The following is a 13,816-nucleotide window of genomic DNA, read 5'->3' as shown; positions in this document are numbered from 1 at the left end:
TTTATATCGTATTATCTCTTATAAATTACCTAAAACTTTTTCACTAACTTCTAAAGAATTTTTATTACCTGGTTCAATCACATTTTTAATACTATTTTCAATTTCACTTAATTTATCCGATCCATTATTTACATTATTTGTCTGTTGTAAAGTGATTTTCGTTCCATCCGAATTTGAATGTGAATTCTCATTACTGGTAGTTGTTGTTGAAGGAGGATTAACAATTTTATTTAAAGCCCAATTTAAATAAGCTGATCTACCTAATTCCCATGCTTTTGTATGTTGATTTGTTGTAATTTGTTGTTTATCGATATTTAAATTCATATTTATATTTGCATCTAATAATATATTGGTAGAAATTGGTTCTAAAGGTTTTAAAGATGAATTTAATGAATTTAATATTGGGATTAATTGTTGTGTTGGTTTAGGTAATGGATTTACTATAATAATATGAAAAAAATGTGATTATGATTGTTAGCATGTTTATTTTTTTTTCCCTCACCGACGCAAAGAACCGTACATGCTAATGAATTTATCCTGAAATTGAAATCAAAATCATCAGACCAAAACACTCACGATCAGAAGAATTAATTAATTCTTTTATAAAACCAACTTCATTTTTCCTTTGTTTGGCTATATTTAATTTATGTGTTATTTTCTTTTCTGCTAATTCTAATTTTGAACTTAATAATCTTGTTTGTTCAACTTTTAATCTTAATTTATTCAATTCATTTTCAATTTCTTCTTGACCATTCTTTAAATTTTTAGTTATATATTCACCTCTTTGAAAATCTAATCCTTTTTGCCATGGCTATATATATAGATATGTATAAAATCACAATTAAATAAGTCCTTCGTGTTTCTCTTCTCATGTCCATCGATAATTGATACATAGTTTAGGTAGGTAGGTAGGTAGGTAGATAGATAGATAGACAGAACAAACTCACTAAAACAACTTCTAATTCAGGTGAAAATTCAAATGCATTTCTTAAAACCCATGCTGTAAATTTCTCGAATGCTTTATCTACATGTGATTCTAATAATGTTTCAAGTGATACCAAACCCTATTTATACATCACAAATCAGTAACAACGAACAAGAATCATTGTCAGCGGATTTGTTGAAAAGATATAACAGATGCCGCGAGCAAAAGGTTAACAACCTACAGTGTTCAGCTCAGTCTCTAATTTTGAGTTCACGTCACCCTTACTCCTCACCCAATCCTCTATTGAACCAGTAGCATGATACACTTCACTTCTTGCTGCTTCTGATATATCATGACATAATGCTCTTGGATGAAACCCCACAAGCTACATTATCGTAATGAAGAGGATAATTAGTAAGAATCTTCAACGGCTTTATCATGATGCCACCATGCAACTTTCGCCAGTCTACCAAAACTGCTTTGCTATTTTACCCTAGCAGATCCGTGGGACACTCACCTCATGTATTAATCTTGCTCTTTCATCTTCATCTAAACCTTTTCTTTCGGCTGCAGGTTGATATGTATAGCCAGGTGTTATAGATTCAGGTATATCCACAGGAGGTATAGAAGTTAACGTATGTTTACTTGATGATGCTATAGGATTCGGTTTTCTAGGTGTTTTATTCGTATTCGTCCTTGTAGGTGCCATTGTTTATTAGGTTTCCTCTATCACGCGTGTACTCTTAGATTGGTGAAATCGCTTCCAGGTGTATTCATATGCAGGTTTGGTGTCTAAAGCTGACAAGGTTCATACACTTTCTTGTAAGTGGTCTTTAGTCGTTTTGAGCTTGAATGAAGAGAAAAGTAGTATTTAAAGATGAGATTGTGGAAAATCAATGTTTACATTTACATGTCTTGTTTATCTATTTACAACTTTACGCGTTGAATTCGGGTGAATTTGATTCCGCTATAGGTTGTAGCGTGCTTACCACGTGTCGGTTGATGTCCGGTAATAACGGTCCATTCAGATGAAGCAAATATATAGTTAGTGGGCGAAGGGGAGATTCTTTCCTGCTTTTCTTCCTATTTAGCAATATATATATACATATATACTCGCTAACACACAAGAGAGAAAGTCTTCAGGTGCTCTATTCGCTCAAAAACGATACCAACATGTCCTACCTCTCACCATATCATCCTGATCAACTTGAACCAAAAGTACCATCATTCGATATATCAACTATACCCGATGAAGAGATTGATCAGCCAGCTGGAAACCAGGAATTATTGCCCAAGGTAAGTTAACCTTATCATGAAGTCTTGGACCATGTTGAATTGGTCACTAGACTATGTGGATAGCAATGTATACTCATACTTACCATAATATCGCTTGCTATATAGGCACTGAAATCACCTGCAACAAGAAAAGTGATATTTCCACCTTTAATTCTTGGTTGTTCGACTTTTGGTTATGGTATTTACGCAGATGATGATAACATCAAATCCAATCTACCTCTGAGGATAATTAGATTAGCTATGAGATGTGGAATAAATGCGTTTGATACTTGTGAGTATAGTATTTATGTTATGATACGTTACGTTCAGCAAAAACTGTCATGCTATCATCCTGAATAAGCATCAAACCTATGATACCGTATTTTGATTTGGCTATGACATCTTGCATATATCACCTATTGAACGACAATTGACAATTTTGACACTTTCATAAACAGCTCCATGGTATCATCCTTCAGAAATCATATTAGGTGAAATACTTGCAACGTTAAAATATCCAAGAGGATCATATCATTTAATAACAAAAGTTGGTAAATATGGACCAAATTCAAAAGATCATCATTTCGATCCTGAAACAATACGAAAATCAGTTGAAAGAAGTTTAAAAAGAATGAAAACTGATTATTTAGATGTTGTTTGTAAGTTCCTCCTGTGCTTTTGAAGGGTCTATTGTTACTTCTTGAATAGCAGTAAATCGTATTCTATACTGATATATACCTATAATTTCTGGATTTCTTTTTTCAGATCTACATGATATCGAATACATCTTACCTCCACCATCATATTCCGGTAACCCCCTTGACTCATTAAGTAAAATACTTGAAGATGGATCTGGACCTACGAACGAAGAACAAATTCTATTGACCGCCGTAGAAACTTTAAGGGAATTAAAGTCTCAAGGTAAAATACTGAAAGTCGGTATAGCAGGATATCCCCTACCAGTATTACTTAGAATTGCTTTATTAATTTTGAAAACAAGTGGAAAGGGATTAGATGTTTTACAAACGTATTCTCACCAAACAATACAAAATTCATCATTATCTTCTGGATACTTGAAAGCATTTAATGATCAAGCTAAAGTCGAAAATGTTATTTCTGCTGCGCCATTATCAATGGGATTATTAACTTCTTCTGGTGGACCAGATTGGCATCCTGCTAGATCTCACAGTAAACTTTTCGAAACTACCAGACAAGTTGTAGAAAAATGTAAAGAAAATAATACTACTATAGAAGATGTTTCATTAAATTTCGGTTATAGACCTATATATCAAGATAAAACCAAAAAAATACCTATAGTTATAGGTTGCATCAATTTAGAACAATTACATTCAACTTTGAATAAATATAAACAAGTAAACCCAACCTTCTCATATGAAGATGCTGAACAAGAAGCAAGAGATTGGGATATACAAGATGAGAAAGCTGTAAGATTCGAAAATGAAATTGGGAAAATGTTCGAAAATAATGGTGTAAAGAATTGGAGTTGGGAATGTCCAACTGATAAACAAAGGTCTGGCTAGTTCGCTCCGGATCAAATGAGACATGCAATTTGCACAAGGTTGTGTATAGCCAGCTCTCGAGATGTAATGCTCTTTCAGAGGATGCTTGATGATGATATTATGCATATGCGGTAAATGTATTGAATCTGTTCTGAATAATGCGAATATGAGTGCAGGTTTTTGTGTATATTACTGCTTCAAGCCAAATCCACGTCTCGTGGAAACCTCACGAGTTATCACTTCTATACTCTATATGATTATGAGCGTTTGTTTATAGATACTACAGTAGGAATAAAGAGGTATATTAGCTCGACGCATTCGGTTAAGCAACTGGTAATGTCTGTTTTTGTTTAGACGAAGACACGTAGAGACTCACCAAACTAGCAGCAAATACGACTATAAAGGGTAAAATAATCAGTTAACATACATTATCCACAAATGGGTTGAACGAATTTCAGGTTCTGTCAACTCACTATCCCTCTTAATTAATGCTTGTGCAGCTTCCATCTTCTGGAATAGTTCAGCATCACCAATAACTCTAGCAGCATCTCTGACTTCTCTACAAGTTTCATCTAATCTAGTTATAACTCTAACAATTGTACCTTCTGGTATATCAGTCAATTCAGTAATCTGGTTGAACGGCTATAATAATTTAACAACGAGTTAGTTCAATTTTATGCGATATGTTGTAATTGGACTTCCACGAGGACATCGAAATTGAGAATGAGAATGAGAATGAGAATAAGAGATGAAACGGGACTCACCATTCCCTTAGCCCATTCATAAACAACTTCAACTAAACCAGTTTTATATTTCTCTTGGAATTGATCATATTGAATTGAACATTTATCTTGTTGAACTTCAATTTCATTAGCGATTTTATATATAACTTCTAATCCATTTTGAATTTTTTCAGGTATAATAGGTTGTGAATCAGATTTTTCAACAAATACAAATATTGATAACAAAGCAACAACTTCTTCAGGTTCATATTCAGATAAAATATTTTCTAAAATTAATTCAGTTAAAATTAATTCTGGTGCAGAATTAATTTCACATGCTACTCTTCCTTTCAATAATACTGTTGAATTTTCATCAATAAATGATAATTTTTTCAATACTTCAACTCTAGAATTATAATCTGGTAATAATTCTAAATTTTGATCACTTAAAGCTAATTTTAATGAAATCAATCCTGATTCAACTACTTTTCTTTCATGCAATGTAGCGTACTATAATGGCAAAAAGAATAGCTCAATCAAATCAGCACTCAGTCATCTATCATGACAATTGCAGAAATACTGACGTGATCTTGGAAATCTTCACATAATTGACATCCAAGTTTACTCAATCTATCGTTCAAGATTGCCCGCTGTCTGATAGCGTCGACGAATTCTACTGATCTAATTCTCGACCAATCAACTTCAGGTAGTTCAGGTAGCGATGATAGCTCTTCATGCAATAGGGTGAGATTATGTAAAGCATCGTCTCTCGCTTGTTTACTACTCTTATCTACGATGGCAGTGTGATCGACCTAGAATAACAAACGAGGGATTAGATAATGGTTACCAGCGGTTATAACCCAGACCTAACTTACTTTGAGAATCTGACCAGTAACGAAGGAGAAACTAGTGGTATCGTAAATGGCTATTTCCCATTGAGGATTTGGGAAAGAGCCCTTGGGCAATACAGGTGGGTATCGAGGAGGCACATCTGATTCCTTGACATCTGCAGAATACCGATCAGTTGAAATTTAACATAGAATATGCGGTGACCAACGTACCTTCTTTCCTGGATCTTTGACCAGGTGTAACAAGAACTAACATTCTAAAGGCCTTTGCATCGGATTTGACGCCATCTGTCATGATATTAGTAGCACTCCGAAGTAAAATAGCAAGGTTTCCAGGTAGATGCTGATGGATCGTTTGATTAGCTTTTCTCTACAAAATTATGCCACAACATTAAAACTCACTCCATTCCGTAATATTACCACTCTACCAGAAACGAAAATTTTAGACGCATTTTGAGCGTACGAAGCTTGTTTAAATATCGATTGATTGACTCTGACAATTTCCGAAGACAACTGGTAAAATGCGTCGATGTCTGGTTTACAAACTTCACATTCTACATTAGGTAGTCTAGCAAGTTGTTTTTCGGCCTACATTACGTCAAGGGGTTGCACAAAATAGGTCAGCTATTGATTCTGCCAAGAGATGTCCATATTCCATCAAAGGCAGTAACAATAATTCCGACTCACATGAGCAATTTGACGTTGTTGTTCAGGAGCCATTTTTTGAGTAGCGTTTTCTGAGAAACTTCTTTTAATCATTTCTTCAACTTTCAAAGCTTCAACTCTCAATAAATTCAATATCATATTATATGTTAATCTAAATTGTGATGATAATCTATTTGGTGTACCAAGCATCATTTCATTCAATTCCGTCACCGTAGGTAGTTCATCACCACTCAAAAGGATAACAGTACCAGTGGTATCTAGACCTCTTCGACCTGCTCTACCTGCCATTTGTGTATATTCACCAGGTAACAGATTTCGGAATGAAGTTCCATCATGTTTTCGAATACCTGAAAATACTACACACTTCGCAGGCATGTTAACTCCCTGAATGATGGAAAAGGCGTATACCGATTGATCAGCGAAAGATGTACTCATATTTCCCTGATTGCAGAGGAAACTCTTACCATGGCAAAAGTTTCGGTAGCGAAAAGCACTTTGACCAAACCTCGAGAGAAAAGCAACTCAACGACCTCTACAAGAAGTGGATTAGCTGATATATTCCAGACTTTGCGAAGTCGAACTTGCCCTTGACAAGTGGTAAAAGACCACCATGATGAACACCGATACCTCTACTAAGCAGATCTCTCATTCTCAATATCTGGGGGAGGGTTTTATCGGAACCTATTGATCAACGGAGAACTGGTCAGACGTATCTCTGACCGTGCTGTATTTTTACGTACCTTTTAATCTGGTCAACGCCCTTTCCCAAGTGAGATGAACTTCACTTTTCTCTTTTGCGGTATTCAAATCTTTGCTTTGAAGGGTTTCGGCATATTCTTCACATCTTTTCTTACTGAAAACGAAGTTTACCACTGGTAATAATGTATTTTTCTTCAAGTATTCTATAAGATGTGTCCAAACATTTTGATCGAGTTGATGACTTGCCCTTCCACCGAATCCACCTCTACCACCTCTTCCTCCACCTCTTCCAGCTCCACCACCTCCTCTAGCAGGAACGGCCGGGGCGGGTGCACCATTACCTCCACCTCTATTTGTATGTGTACGTCCTGCACCTATATTGGTGAATGGTGCATTTTTACCTGTAGGTAAATCTCTTGCTTTTGTAGGTGCTCCACCTCTACCGCCAGTTTGTTGTACAGGTGGTAATCCATTTGCTTCACGTTCTTTATCTTGCTTCCTCCTCGTAGCTTCTTGAGCTGATTTGTATCCATCACCAATAAATCGGGATTTCGAATCGACGATTTTATGTATATCTTTTCCTGCCCACAAGAAATGCTCCAAAGGTACTGGTCGCATTGGTGTAGAAATGACATAAATATCCTTCTTTTTAGTTCGGCTGTAGATTTCGCATGTTTAGCACATTCCTCCTTTTCTGAAATGGAACAAATCCTGAGGATAAGGTACTCACCCAACCCAATCTGCGAATTCTTTAGTGTTTGGTACGGTAGCAGAAAGCAATATAATGTTGACATGTTCTGGAAGCATGATAATGACTTCTTCCCAAACAACTCCTCGCTTTGATTGGAAATCAGCAAAAGCCTGCTTGTCATCCATTGTGATGAATCACTCACTTCAGCGTCATTGACGTAGTGGACCTCATCGAAGATGACAAACTCAACATCTCTAATCAAATCGGCACCCTTATAAAGCATACTTCGCAGGATTTCAGTAGTCATCTGTTGAATAAGATGCAGTCAGCTCCAATTGCGTTTACCTTGATAATCGACAGATGACTTACTATCAGACAAGAACCTTCCGCATTGATCTGAACATCACCGGTCAAAATACCAACTGTTGAAGGGTCAAAAGTTTGCTTGAAATCTCGGAATTTTTGATTCGATAGTGCTTTGATAGGAGAAGTGTAGATCGCCCTACATAACATAGCCATCGATCAGAATAAAGACCTTGAATAGACATTTTTTGTACCGAATACCCACTTTGTCATGTGTTTAGCAGCCAACGCTATCGCGTATTCTGCTACGACAGTTTTACCTGCTGATGTATGTGCAGCAACGAACACACTATCTCCCATTTCCAATCTATATACTGCTTCTTTCTGGAAATTATCTAATTCGAAGGGATACTATTGGAAAAGATCAGCAGATTATATGAATGTGTTGTTACATGTGAGAAAGCTTACCTCTCTTGCCATCTCAGGCACAAGTTCGTGGAACTAGTATGATCGTTCATCAGCACATAATCATACAGTGTGAAGGTATAGCTGACTCACATTTGTTAGTCGCTGATTGACATCGACAACATGGGCCCATTCTTTGTGTACAGCAGCTTTGAACTGTCTTCGCGGTGGAGGAGGAGCAGGAAGTCGCTAAAAAGAAAAACGGTAAGTTTGGGTAATAAGGGAGCAAAGGGAGAAGAGACTTACTCCGATAGGTAACAAGTCATCCACGTTCTTACTATTTAGACCAGTATGCCCATTTGCACTCATTTCTTCAATTTCCGCATCTTCGTCTCCTACTCTTGAGATAGTTAATTGATCCTCGAATTCACCTTCTTTCCTCCTTCGTTTAGCTTTAGGTGCTATACTCTGTTGACCTAACATTTCAGCCAAAAATTCATCGGCTGATATGTAATCAAGAAAACGATCCGTCAGCATCCTCGATCTCCCTAAGATAGTGAAATCTGCTATAAATGAAGTAGGATGATACTTACCGCCTTCTAATTTGACACCTCTTCTTAAACCTGGAGCTCTAGTTTTCCATCCATCTTCTTCATCATCTTGATTTTCCTCTTCCCCTTCTTCTTCTTCAGGTTTAGCAGCAGTCTCTAATCCACCAGGTAAGAATGGTACATAATTTCCTTTACCTCTAACGAAATTTTGCAAATTTCCAGGTGCTCTTGTTGTTGATGATGATAGGGTTGGATGTGCAGGTGGTTTAGGTGCTAAACCTTCCCTCCAGTGTGTAAATTCACCATCTATGCCTTTGAAAGATGGTGTAACTGTATGTGTTTGATGTAATGGTTTTAAAGTCAATGGTGGTATAGGTAATTCCACTGGCGGTTGACTATATTACCCATCATGAAGAAATTAGTAGGACGATCTCTTACTTAGTTATATCGATTGAAATGGAGTGAATGTTTTTGAAGGATATTCACTCACACTTGCCATCTCCATAACTCATCTCCACTCAGATTCTCCACAGGAGCTAAGACTTCCTTCTCCAGTATTTCCAAAGCTCTTGATTTACTAATCGGACCATCAAGACCTAAAGATGCCGCGAGATCATCACTTGAAAGTGCACCATTCGACTTTGGATTAGCAGCTGTTTGAAGTAGCTCTAGGAACGCTGCGTCCACCAATGATTGATCTTCTTCCACTGCCATTTCGCTTCGACTAGTTGAAGCAATGTTTTCTGATGCAAATGACAATGATAGTTGTTGAAGAAGAACAACATATATCTGAATCAGAAATAATCGAGAAAGATGTGCTCTCTTTCGTCATAGTCTTCTTGTTCTTTAAACCGATCGAGCCCATAAGCGAGAGCAAAGTTACGTAATACACCTATTGTCACCTAAATATCCGAAATCTTATGTTGAATTCGACAACATTGCGATTGCGTGAAGATATCTTAAAGTATGACTTATCTTTCATTAAGCATTCATTGTACACCAATAACAGAAAGAATACGCTCAATATGTCAAGCACGACGACAGTAGCTCCGAAGCGAAAATTGCGACCAGCTAGAAAGCAAGTAAAGGAGGGTGAAGTTGATAAAAGTGAAGCTATACAACCGGGAAAGGAATACAGTATGTCCCCATCTCACCTTACAGGCTTGATCTGAAGACTCATATAATTGTATAGATGTTTGGTATAATAAGTGGGCAGGAGGAGACAAGGAAGATGCTTTAGCAAAGTAAGCATAATCACTATTGTGAATAGGGGGTATAAGCTGAATTTTGGTTATTTTAGCAAAACATTGTCGCAAACACGATGTATAATAGCGAGAGATGCAGGATATACTAGAGCAGATGCAACGGGAAATAAATATTGTTGTTTGTTCTTCGCAAGAGGATGTTGTCCTTACGGGTGAGTGAAAAGTTCAGGTCATTCTAGCAGTTGGAAAGCATAATTGACACAGTATATCTTTAGACATGAATGCAATTATTTACATAGATTACCGTTACCCAACCGTGAGTTGTCATGATTTATCGCTTATCGACCACCATTGATGCTAATTAAGATTTCGAATAGATATTCTACCGGACAACTCTAGAGACTGTTTCGGAAGGGAAAAGCATGGAGATTACCGAGATGATATGGGTGGTGTTGGATCCTTCAACAGAGTAAACAGATCTTTGTATATAGGGAAGATACACGAAAGTCCAGATAAGAAACAGGCGGAAGAAACATTATTGAGGCATTTTGGTGAATGGGGTAAAATAATGAGGTGTAAGTGCCCTTTCTACAAGTCTGAAGTGATGTTATGTCCTGTGACATATCGACTGATTACCTCTGCCGTGTTTTAGGGAATATACTGTACAATCGTGGGGTAGCATTTGTAATGTATGAATCGGAATTGAACGCACAGTTTGCTAGGGAAGCAATGGCAAATCAAAGTATGGACGGTGATGAGATATTGAATGTTAGGTGAGTTTAGCTCACAAGCTGTCTCTTGAAAACGCAATACAACAACTGACAATACTGATACCTATTTTAGATGGGCAACTGAAGATCCAAATCCAGGAGAAAAGAAAGCTGAAGCAAGGAGAATAGAAGAGATGGGACAAAAAGCTATAGCAGGAATGTTAGATGAAAATTTGGTTGAAGCTGCTCAAACAATTAGGGCATTAGAAGAAGGTGATGAACAGGATTTCTATCATATCGAAGCATCAAAACCTGATGAATTAGAAAATGTTATACCTGAACAGCCTGAGAATGATGATGACGACCACGACGATGGAGAAAGACCAATAAAGAAATCAAAAGGAAATGGATTTTTCGATGCTGAAGCTTTAGATAATTTGAAATTTTACGCTGAATTAGCTAAAAAGCAAACAGAAGAAAATAGATTAAAAGAAAGGAAAATACCAACTTCAACGAAACCTGCTGGTATGGCTTCGTTATTAGGTGGTTATGGAAGTGATGAAGATAGTGATTAGGTTATAATCATATGCATTATCTGAAATCGTGTCATACTAGTCTAACTGTTTCCGTATACCTGGATTTATGGAAAACAATAAAGAGTAAGCTAAATAGTGTGGTATCAGGACCAAATCATCATTGATTGTTGATAGCAGTCCAACCATTACTATTAGCTCGTCCTCTTGGGCCTTGTGGTGGTCGAAGTGACGATCTATCATCTTGAGTAGATGTATTTGACGTAACAGCCAACCCAGATATTCCCAAAGATCCAGTAGAACTGATACCAGAAATTGAAGTTGCTCTAGAGGTTGAAGGTTGTCCAATGAAAGCTCCATTCCTATCCTCCCTTCTGGATGAACTTTGTGATTGTAGCTGTGAAGCTATGTTAAGTCTACTTTTGTTTCGGAATTCAGCATCAACTAAACCAAGTAAAGTAGGTGCCCTACAAGGTTCACAACAATGATACCAAGTTGATGAAGGGTTACCTTCTTGAACAACTGTGAAACCTGCTCCATACGGATCCTTGTTTCCTGTGACTATAACAATAGTCGAGGTACAGCCAAATGGATTAGAACAGTTTACAGTTTTCAGATATCCTTGATGGCTCATTTCTTTCAAAAAGTTACCTCTATTGATTTGACAGTTGGTATTCTCACACATATGAGTACCGTATGTTGAATATCTAGCCATGACTTCTTTGTATTCTTCTGACATGACCCAATCATACTTATCTCGAAGTGATCCATTAGGGTAACGTCCTACCTTGCTTCCACAATTCCAACAAGACCAACCAGAAATTCCATTCATGAATAATTGGAACTCTTGCGTTTCAGCGCCATGGATACCAAAGAATCTACCATGACTAGTGACCCAATCATGAGGGTGCTTGTAGTCAGAATAACATCTTTGATCTCGTCGAACAATCGATGCCGTTGACTTAGCAGTATCATATCCAACAGTATTTGCTGAAGGTCGAGGTAAAATAGATTGATATGAGCCTTTCCGAACGGCGTTCTCATGAGTTCTCAAGGTTTCGACGTGGTCAATACAGTTTTCACAATTTTCCTCCTCACTTGAGATGTCTACGATTGTAGGTGCTCGAGAACCTTGTGCGAGGTTAAGAAGCTCTTCATCTAGGTCGTCTAATTTGTCATAGGTCCCAGCGGGAGATTTGCCTTTTTTACTTCTACTGATGATCTCAGCAATCGATTCAGCTAGTGATTTTAGTATAAAGTCAGCAATGAGGGACCGATGATATGAATTAAATGTGTATATGATCATTTACCTTCAGTTGGTGGATATCGCGCTTCGGCGTCTACATCACCGGTTGGTGAAGTTTCCCTTTGGATAGGTTCAGGTGCTAACATATCGGAGCTGAATCATCAGCGATCTCCATGCCCGTAAAGAGAGTAGGAGGAGAAGATATTGAATAGTACAGTCGAAATGGCTTGTTCATTAATGTCAAATTCGATAACGGTATACCACTTACTGGCATAAGTATTTCCCGCGTGTCTTGGCGATCCTGCGACCATGGTAGCGATTGAATTCCCCCGTTGTTGTCTTTCTGAATGAAACAGATCAAGATATTTCGATCGAGTCATATACAGGAAGTCAGCTCCTTGGAAGATCTACACGCTCTATTATCCATTTGCTGAAGCTCACCAAATGCACTTGTGGAGCTACCTGTAGTAGATTCTCTTGTGTACGTAAGATCATTTTCAACTACCAAAACAACCCATCAGCCGGACGAAACAACATGATTTAGGCGTATCAGACGGAAGCGAACATACCCTCTTCGTTCTCTCCCTCAGCGGTGTCTGTATCTGTGCTCTCTTCTACAGTATGGAGGAAAGTATCGGGATCAGCTGTGGCATACAGCTCGTTCCGTGTTATAGAACTTACCTCTTGAATTTTCGAGTGCCTCAACAGCTTTGGCATTTTCTCTCCTGAGTCCACGTAGTTCCCGACCCGACATAGTCGCGGAGAGTGCTAGACACGAAGGTTGGTATCAGTTCCCCACCGCCAATGGTAGTGAGGAAATGGAGTCGGACTCACAAGAATTGTGCCCAGAACTGACTTGACCTAAAAGCACGTATTGATTAAGTTCGACCAGACCAGCAAACATGGGGCAACATATTGCAGTAACACAGAACTTACTTCTTAATACACGACCTTTGGTAATGGGTTCACCTGAAGAGATGACCTCTCGTGGACTGTATCTCCGTTTTTGCTTAAGTTGTTCGCCTGATTGTTCCTGAGCGTGTGTATGACTTCTTGTAGATGGTGCCATTTTGTCCAATCAAGCTGTGTTATAATGTTGTTCGGTTTGGGTTGAAAAAGTAAACTGGATGGTTAGACGTTTGGAGAGCCGAGGTTTACCTAACAGACTGACTGGGTCCATTTATAGCTTACACCAATTAGTAAATAATATAGGGTTATCTGCATGATAATTAGATGACATCAACCTGTATGCACTGTCTTCGTATCCTTTAGACGAACATGATACAAAAGATGTTTTTGAGAACCGATTGTCGATGAAAGGACGGATATCGCGTCATTCTAGCTAAAGTTTCGCAGGCTCGTCCAGTGTAGTTATAAGCAAAGATATTAACATACTCACCGTGTACGTTAGTAGGTGTCTGAGAGCCCATAGTATTAAAAGAAAGGTGCATACTGTGTTTTGATTTAGACGCAGCTATTATGACCTATACTGTCTGGTTATCCGATGTATGCCATTT

At 37.8% G+C, this 13,816-nt stretch overlaps 5 protein-coding genes across 5 annotated transcripts; 2 read left to right on the top strand and 3 right to left on the bottom strand.

Moving 5' to 3' along the window:
* Positions 1–18: 18 nt before the first annotated feature.
* L201_006489 (uncharacterized protein) lies at positions 19–1,634 on the bottom strand (the record flags this gene model as incomplete). The annotated part of the gene is made up of 5 exons (XM_066222208.1): positions 19–440; positions 577–811; positions 948–1,064; positions 1,167–1,310; positions 1,443–1,634. The coding sequence occupies 5 exons, from the start codon at positions 1,632–1,634 to the stop codon at positions 19–21; spliced, it is 1,110 nt and encodes a 369-aa protein (XP_066078305.1).
* A 464-nt stretch (positions 1,635–2,098) lies between these two features.
* Positions 2,099–3,741, top strand: L201_006488 (uncharacterized protein; the record flags this gene model as incomplete). Its single annotated transcript, XM_066222207.1, has 4 exons — positions 2,099–2,221; positions 2,327–2,492; positions 2,659–2,859; positions 2,966–3,741. 4 exons carry the CDS (start codon positions 2,099–2,101, stop codon positions 3,739–3,741), a joined length of 1,266 nt encoding a protein of 421 aa, XP_066078304.1.
* Positions 3,742–4,042: 301 nt separating this feature from the next.
* On the bottom strand, positions 4,043–9,319 carry L201_006487 (uncharacterized protein; the record flags this gene model as incomplete). The annotated part of the gene is made up of 20 exons (XM_066222206.1): positions 4,043–4,116; positions 4,194–4,362; positions 4,485–4,952; positions 5,027–5,254; positions 5,318–5,448; positions 5,504–5,633; positions 5,693–5,878; positions 5,978–6,340; positions 6,421–6,488; positions 6,542–6,637; positions 6,697–7,313; positions 7,386–7,492; positions 7,549–7,653; positions 7,716–7,848; positions 7,915–8,060; positions 8,118–8,150; positions 8,208–8,303; positions 8,361–8,557; positions 8,648–9,000; positions 9,096–9,319. 20 exons carry the CDS (start codon positions 9,317–9,319, stop codon positions 4,043–4,045), a joined length of 3,924 nt encoding a protein of 1,307 aa, XP_066078303.1.
* A 311-nt stretch (positions 9,320–9,630) lies between these two features.
* On the top strand, positions 9,631–11,095 carry L201_006486 (pre-mRNA-splicing factor CWC2; the record flags this gene model as incomplete). Its single annotated transcript, XM_066222205.1, has 7 exons — positions 9,631–9,742; positions 9,798–9,849; positions 9,906–10,022; positions 10,086–10,126; positions 10,188–10,385; positions 10,463–10,583; positions 10,654–11,095. 7 exons carry the CDS (start codon positions 9,631–9,633, stop codon positions 11,093–11,095), a joined length of 1,083 nt encoding a protein of 360 aa, XP_066078302.1.
* Positions 11,096–11,213: 118 nt separating this feature from the next.
* L201_006485 (uncharacterized protein) lies at positions 11,214–13,368 on the bottom strand (the record flags this gene model as incomplete). Its single annotated transcript, XM_066222204.1, has 8 exons — positions 11,214–12,292; positions 12,364–12,438; positions 12,568–12,642; positions 12,741–12,800; positions 12,869–12,913; positions 12,981–13,067; positions 13,134–13,160; positions 13,236–13,368. 8 exons carry the CDS (start codon positions 13,366–13,368, stop codon positions 11,214–11,216), a joined length of 1,581 nt encoding a protein of 526 aa, XP_066078301.1.
* Positions 13,369–13,816: the final 448 nt, after the last annotated feature.

The sequence above is a fragment of the Kwoniella dendrophila genome, chromosome 9, assembly GCF_036810415.1.
Source record: "Kwoniella dendrophila CBS 6074 chromosome 9, complete sequence".
NCBI lineage: Eukaryota > Fungi > Basidiomycota > Tremellomycetes > Tremellales > Cryptococcaceae > Kwoniella > Kwoniella dendrophila.
The sequence above is the reverse complement of the archived record's forward strand: the minus strand, read 5'-3'. Positions and strand labels throughout refer to the sequence as shown.